General features: G+C 39.4%; 1 protein-coding gene across 2 annotated transcripts in view; it reads right to left on the bottom strand.

Annotated features, from left to right (window-relative positions):
* LOC150076550 (LIM/homeobox protein Lhx1-like) overlaps nt 1–7,749 on the bottom strand; it is a 499,435-nt gene extending 491,686 nt beyond the window's left edge. For both annotated transcript variants that reach the window (XM_090388106.1, XM_090388107.1), the window contains exon 1: nt 7,082–7,749. In XM_090388106.1, the coding sequence (XP_090244232.1) occupies nt 7,082–7,257 (176 nt within the window). In that variant the 5' untranslated portion in view covers nt 7,258–7,749. The remainder of the gene's footprint in view (nt 1–7,081) is intronic.
* Between the last annotated feature and the right edge of the window lie 514 nt (nt 7,750–8,263).

The raw sequence follows: 8,263 nt of genomic DNA, 5'->3' as shown, positions 1-8,263 counted from the left end.
CGGACAGTGATCGTTGATTTTAATGATTTAGAAATCATTAAAATCAGGTGAAAAAGGTTTTCTCATTCGGATCGCAGGTCCAGCATCATACTTCAGATTCTCCTTACGTATAGTAAATATCCAAAGAGTGAAAACAAAATAGGGACGAACTAACTACGCTTTCTGGGAAAAATATATATATACTTTCGGTTTAAATGCTTATTAATAATCGTAGGGAATAAAAAACATTCTATAAGAAAGCATTCATTTTCGGAAGTCAATGAACCTACAATCTGTCCTGCAAAGGCCCCAAAATATAAGAATTTGCGTAACAGGCGTATAAAGGAAAACCACCGCCCCTCTTTCCAAAACTAACAGTTTGGGTACGTTAGCCGAGGTGGAAATATTCAACTAATATACAAACTTGCGAGCCATTCTTCGAAATAAGAACATTTAACGGGAAGCATCTTGACACTACACTCTGGGTAAAGCATTTCGCTTCTCCTTCGTAACGATTCGCTTCTGCACAATAAAAATTGGTCGGTGGTATCAATTACTTGCTTGATTACCACTTCCAGAGATTGCAATTAATATCTCTGATAGGCAACTAGTTAAGGCACGTTAAAACAGGGAGAGTGGGAGGAGAGGCGAAGGAAATAACAGTAAGAATGGTTTCACCCGAAGGCTTAGAAGAAGAGTAGAGTCAATGGTAAAATTAGCGTTATAGAAATTTCCTTGCATAGCCAGCATCTGAAAGCGATACCGTATTGATCATGCGATTCCGAAGGCACAGTAACGCCTTCTGATAAATATCCTGTCAGAGAAATCACGCTAAGTAGCCTCCTCGCAACGATTCAGTCCCATTTTGCTATTTATCTCTGCGAACAGATTTTCCTCAGAGTATACTGCGCTCTGTTAACGCATTCCCGCGAAAGCCAAAACACGCCTTCATTGAGCAGATGTTTCGGTAGTCACTTTGTCGTATCATAATGGAACCACAACGCTACAGCAATGTGGAATAGGTCTAGCTCAGTTTTACATTTAGTATTTACAGCAATAGTTCTTAAAGTTTTGTTACCCGCGGCACCTTTGGTGTTAAAAACGTTCTATTCCGACACTGATCCAAACAAAGTGTTTCTAATATCGCAGAAGGCCTGTTGAGAATCAGTGGGCTAACAATCATTTAAATTTTTTGGTGCCTAAACTACTCAAGCCATAGTAGTTAAGGTAGTTCATGTTGTTTTGTCATGCATAATTATGTAAAAAGAATGTGTTCACAGTCCGACTTGCATGCTGTGCGGGGGAAGAGAAATGAAATTATACTCCCTCTACTTGAGTTTGGCTAATAACAGCTCTTGATCAAACAGACATAATCTTGAGGAGTCGCGCGGGGTCTCTTAGGCCCTCTGAGTTTTGAAGGCCTGAACAAATTATTAGAAGGAATAGGCAAATACAGTACGTAAAATTTATCTAATTTTATTTATTTTACCAATATGCGCTAATAATTTGCCATATCCTTCTTTAAACATTTTTGGAGGCGGGAATCAACACCTTGCGCAATCGTTTGAGCGTTTGCCCTAAACAGTTTTAATCGTTAAAAATTCCTCCAGCCTCGATGCAATTCGAACCCAGGGCAGTGTAAGCGAGTAACAAAACCACTAATGTCACGAGGACGCAACTATTGAACTATTTGTTTAGCAGCGGGTACAGAAATAATCCTCGTTCGAAGGCATCAAGCCACCTCTTCTTTTGTTAATTCACGCAGTTTGTCTTCATCATTCATTATTAATCACTGTTATTTTTATTAATTTCCGAATCAAAGCCACGCATTATCCTAACTTTTTTTTCTCCGTATATGGTTTTTTTAACTTTAGTAAAAGCAAAATATATCGCCCGAAACGCAGACGTAGTAGCATATACATTTTACTTAATATAAACTGAATTCGATTATCAAGATTTGTGGATGTTTCGTTCGATATTATGAGATGAGTTATTTACACCTTACATATAACCTTGTATACAGACTTCCATTCAGAGTTCCTAAAACTGAAATATGGTTTAGTTAGAATTAGAAAAGAGAAGGGGCCACATTCATTCTACGTGTATACAACTCGCTTTTAACCCCCTTTAAAGCATTTTTTGTTTTAAGATTCTCCCCCCCCCTCCCTTTCCGTCACGTGTGGGAAAAAAACAGGGTTCAAATCCTGTCCAGAGATAAGAGGGAATTTTTCGGTTCCTCGTATATGAGAATAGACTCTTTTGCCTATATAGAAGCAATATTACGATGAACTATACCATGAACAAATTTCATTTAAGTTATTAGTCTAAAGTCATTTTCACTTAAGTTACTTCTGTCTTTTAAAGTTATTGTACAGTAATACTGACATCCAGCGCTAGTTATGTAATGTCCTATGTAGGTATCACTAAATTACAGAATTTAAGTACTTGTTAATGACACGTTTGGAATGCTGCCATTGCTGGAATATTTATTTTTACTATGAGTATATTCATTGGTTATGATTCACTGACCTATTAACTGGATTTTCTGTTGTGCATATGATATTGCCTGTTAAGAGGAAAGAATGAACAAGCATTATGTTTCTGATAATCAAAAAACAAAAGGAAACGAAATTAAAAGAATGCTGAAATCGTGAACTCAAAATACATTTGTTTGTATTTTGCCTAGCGGTGCGAGTTGAGAAAACTTGGTGACAAATAGCGACATCTTAATTCTCTGCATTTATTCTCGTTAATTAGTTTAAGGCAGCGCTAATTCACACGTGCAGCACAGTCAGAACACAATTTATCTACAAAATAGGGACCGGCAGTGACTTACAAAACTTCGTCAACAGGAAATATTAACGTTACCGAACTTTTGTTATTAAATTAAGCCTTAAATATTTTTTTGGTACATTCGACCCTCCCAACCTTACATAAATTAACACGGTAAACTAATGAACGAGAACGCGCACACTTCCTAATTTAGAAATGGTTCCTCTTTCTGAACTGAAAAATTTGATACAAGAAAAAAGGCCAAATACCAACTGTTTTTATAGAGAAGTAATTAGCGTCTCCTTCTGTAGACGAGCTTGATGTTTGCAGTTACTCTTTCCTATCAACCCAATTAGTGCAGTACTGTAGGTTAAGGGGGAAAAGGAGTTTCAGTTCATCCTAGATACACTCACCACACTGGTGTCTTTATCGGGCGAACAATACAGTTCGACATACTCACATAACGAGTAGCTAATATTAATAGTTAATGAAGCAAGTCTAGCAGCACGACATGCGCAACCATCTTTATTATCAGAAGGTTATCTTTCCAGTTCCCATTTAGATCACCATTCTGCCTAATCTAGTGTCTTTGACTAGATTACATATCGGCTAACATAATGATCTTTTAAACATTATTCTTTGCCCACACACTTTTTGCTTGCTACTAACTTCGCTTTCCGGCTCTAGAGTAGTGTCTTTTTTATTTTATTTTACTCTTAACGCGGAAGTTGATTCTGAAAACACCATAAAAAGAAGTATTTACCTGAAACCACTTCGGGTTTTTTTTTTTTTTTTTTTGTGTGTTTAAGTACCGATGCAATTGTATTGCATCTGTTAAACAGCAATTCAACTCAATGTAACTTAAATAAATAAACTGTATTTATTTTATTCATTCAGAGACGTACGGTCTCACCTCGGGACAACATAGTGCCGGTAGGATCAATATTACATAAGTCAGAAGTAAACACAATTCAATAATCAGCTAACTACACTTCATTATGTCAAAAATAAATCTGTCTTCATCAACATATTTAGTAACTGAACCAAATGAAAGGTAATATTCGTAAGCCTATAGCATTAGAATAAAAATATAAGCAGAACGATAGTAAATAATGATAATCTTTCTTAATTTTATTTCGAGTGGCAAAAATAGCACCAAACTGATAAAAGTTTAATGCTTAACGTTCCCCCACCCAACACACACATGGTGAGTAATTAATGCAGGGTGTATTTAGAACAGGTGGAGAACATGGAATGTATGTTGTCATGATTGCGATAGGTTGACGTAGCCTAGTGGTCAGGCGCGCGGGTGCCTAAGTACACGTGCCTTGAGTGACCGGGGTTCAAGCCCGTGACTACTGAATACGGTGCTGCTTCTTGTATTCAATCTATCATGCGAGCTCCTCTGACCGTTTGGTCGTCTCGGAGTATAAACAGAATATTTATTTATATACAGAATATCACGAAGACAATCACCGAAAACGTTAAAGATATATCCAATCATCGTCCCTTGCTTCCAGTTATCAAAACTTTACATTGAAAGAACTTCAGACCTCAAAAGTTGATACTAATTCATTAACTGATCACACAAATCCCTTCTGTTTCAAACACTTTCCAAGTAATGTATCTGTTCCTTTATATTAATTTAGAGCTGTGCTTCAACTTAATTTTGATTTAGTAATTTGTATGCTAAATTATGAGTAAACGTCCAGATGAGGGTGGGAGAGAAACAGAATTGACAGCATTCACTACTGATTCACTCTCCTTCCCCCTACTCACATTAAATGGATCCGTGATCAGGAACCAAATAAATAACTGCAGTCCAGAGAATCTTTAGTTGCTGATGAGCATAATTAGCCTTAACAATCAGGATGAAAATAAAACATGAGCTAATAAAAAATAAATTTCTATAGTAATTTACTTATAAGTCCTATGGTCATCGTGAATAGTAAACGTGCTCTAGAGTGTTGATGCAATATATATATATATATATATATATATATATATATAGATACACACACATATTTCATATGTGCAACTCATGGTGATTGAATATATGCTACACGTAACGCACAAGCTACATTCCCCTTCCCCCCAAATGCCAACGGTGCCGTTGTAAAATCTTCATTCGACGGCATTCATCCAACCGGCCCGGAATCTTCAAATTCTCCGCAAGATGGCGAACCAGGAAGCATCGCTGGGGTGTACATCCTTTCTAGTCATTGTTTCTGTTATACAGAATTTCAGATTAACGCGCAAGTTATCTAGGATTTAGTGAAAACGCAGAATCAGTGGCCAAAACATCTAAAAAAGATCTAACTTAAATAATGAAACATAGCACGGCCAAACTGCAGTCTAATGAATATTATATTTGTTCCACACTAGCACGCTTCTACACAATAAAGCTTCCTAACCATAGAGGGCCAGCCCTATTTTGTCCATATTGGGCCGATTTGTTTCTCATTTATTTACGCAGAACTTCTCAGTTATTCGAGGAGGAGGGAATCCATATTCATTTCGTTGCAGCGAAGGACTCATGGTCTTTATAAGTCGATAACTCTTGCTTTAGGCTATACGTATTCAATACAGAGGCATTTGTTTCGCTACATACATCCAAATACACTGGTAAGAATGATTACATGCTTTTACAATAACCTACCGACCTTTACAGAAGTCTGAATGGCTAAAATATAAGAAGAAAATGTTGGAGGAAATGTAAGAACTGTGAAGGTTAGCAAGACGACGAAATAACAAAAAGTAAAAACATCTAATGTACAGGAAATTAGTGGCGAAACTACCATACTCCCTGGTTCACCATCAGAGGAAGGGAAGGCCCAAGAGCGGGCATGCAGGAAACAAAGTGACCTTAGAAGTAAATGTTCTGTATACTGAAACATTACAAAGATTCAAATTACTTGATACGGCTCCTTAGTTATATACAAGGTAAAGCGTCGGCGGCTACAGAAGAACAGAGACGCTGATAATGAGCATTTAAGTAAATAGTGTCGCAAGACCGAAACCACTATATTGCACCGGAACGTCATCATTTGCTGATAAGTCAAATACAAAAAGTCTCAACACATTTTGTCCATTTAATATCGAATACAAGAAAACCAGGATGTTCTCCACCAGGACCAGCACGGGACCTAGCACATCCTAGGTTTCAGCATTGTCTTTTTCAGCATTCACGGAGTATGCATGTAGGTAACCAGGTGCATCTATTCAGTCTCTATCTTTTATTCTTCATCCATCACAGAATCATCTTCATCCCTCACAGCATCCTTATCGTTCACAGGTTTGGAAAAATCAGTCCACTTACGTTCTCCTATTTTGTCCGTAAAACGGAAGCGTATTCCAAACACCCTGCCGACTTCGCCTTAGCAGACTGCCCAAGAAGCGGCGATATGAGATTTTCGCTCTACCTACGTAATGACAGATAACCCGGTGCATCCGTGTCGGGAAGGAGGTTCAAACAGCTACGGAACTCTGTTATTCCTGTGAATAATTATTTTGTGTGTGCGTTGCTTTTTCTTGACGTCTTTCTCTGATATTCCCCGATACCATGAGATGCAACTGCCACATTATGGGAGATGTATTCTTTAGAGGATTACACTGATTTGGTGTTCGCTGATCATCTTTGATCATGTTCAAAATGCCTGTACCACTACATTTAGTTCTTCAGCGTTCGGGACGATGGGCTGTAATGGGAAAGAAAGAGAGAGAAAACGACACTAAACGTTAAACAAATCATTGCGCATGCACGCAAATGGGAGGTTAGCAAATGTTCTGCAATTAATATCTTGAAATGGCTTCAATTACTTTAATTAAATAAAAAGATGAAAATGCTTTATGGAAGCTCACTGCAATCATCGATTCCTATGCCAACGAAAATCCAAACATTTCATGAGAACCTCATCAAAACAGTAGTAATCGACAGAAAGGCTTTTTACTTGAACAGCGGAGCTTTCCAGTTAGAAAAGGTCCAAAAGGTTATATACAGTACAGTGGACGTTTGCTGGACGATGCCAGCAGTTTCCCACAAACCACAATGGTTATAAACAGTACCGATCATTTACGATAAACATCCATAATTCAGTTATTCCAGCGACTTTTGTCACGAATAGGGTGACACGATTGAGAGGTCACGCGCCACTCTGAGTTATCACTACATTCAAACTTGCCTCAACGATATTCCCCACATTGAAAGGAGACAGAGAGAGAGAGAGTGGACAAAGTATCTCTAATAAAAAAAAAAAAAAAAACCTATCCGAGCCATTGTAAATGTTTCACGCGTGTGAGAAGGAACAATAACAAGAAAAAGGTTACTTACTTGAAGAAGTCATTTCTGCAGTAAAGTTTGCCTTCCCGGGAAAAGCACTTCTCAGTCAAGTTGCACTTGCATTCGCAGCACTGGACGCACTTAGCATGCCACGACCGGTCCAGGACGTTCAACAAGAAACGGTCCAATATAGGGCGGTCACAACCCGCACATTGCACCATCTTCATAATGTCTGTACGATTGGGAATGATCCACCCAAAAGGCTGCGGTCAGTCAAGTCACTCGGGCCGCGAAAACGTCAAAGCGTTTTCCGTCACTTCGAATTGGCGGCGGTTCTTTCCGCAAAAAGGTACTCTAAGTCAAAGTCCAACACCGCTCGAATAATCGACACTGCCGATGGGTAGGCATGAAGTAGTAGAACGGTACGAACACGAAAAAAATGGTGAACGCAGTTGCGAGATTCGGTGTTTGAGATGAACTCGCACTTAGCAAATGTTAAGCCTAATTAGGCCTAAAGAGGTTCATAGTTTTACCGTACGAATTACACACGCGGTTGCTTCGGCAGAGGTAAACACCAGCACGTTTGTCCGCTTAAGTCCAAACGCTCTGCCTCAGGAAACATGTTCCCGCTGAGTGACCATTTCGTGCTTTTCACGGAGCGTTCATTAAGCGTTTCTACGGTTCCAAGAACAGGAAGGAAAGTGAAAATGAGAACTCGGTGATCGCGGCCGAGTTAGTAGGTCGGCAGAAGCGAGGCCAAGCCAGCCGGGTGGACCAGTGAGGCTGGGGGAGGGGTTCGGCCGGGGTCACCACAGAGCCATGCGGCGGCGGCGGCAGCTATAGCCATCTGTCCGAGCCAGAGCCGTCACTACCCGTACAAGTACGCTTACTGCTCCGCTACATTTATTTTGCTTGTCGTGGCGTGAAGGCGGGACTTTTAGCTGTCCGTCACTGATCTGCTACCATAGCAACACCCGAGCACGCACGAGGTTTAACGCAAAAGATGGTCCTGCGCCAACCAGCGCACGCGTTCAGTTTGTTTGGAGAATTACAGAAGAAAAGTTAGTGGAAATGTGATTTTCCAAGCAGAGGAGAGAGAGAGAGAGAGAGAGAGAGAGAGAGAGAAATAACATTTCTTTAGCCTAAAAAAAGTAAAGTTCTTCGTGCAGTTTTGGTCTCCCCTTTCACAATTACTTGCACTCACGAAGACGGAGAAAGAGCGGATACAAAAAA

The sequence above is a fragment of the Mastigoproctus giganteus genome, chromosome 13, assembly GCF_048544385.1.
Source record: "Mastigoproctus giganteus isolate SK-2022 chromosome 13, ASM4854438v1, whole genome shotgun sequence".
In the NCBI taxonomy this organism is placed as follows: Eukaryota; Metazoa; Arthropoda; class Arachnida; order Uropygi; family Thelyphonidae; genus Mastigoproctus; species Mastigoproctus giganteus.
The sequence above is the reverse complement of the archived record's forward strand: the minus strand, read 5'-3'. Positions and strand labels throughout refer to the sequence as shown.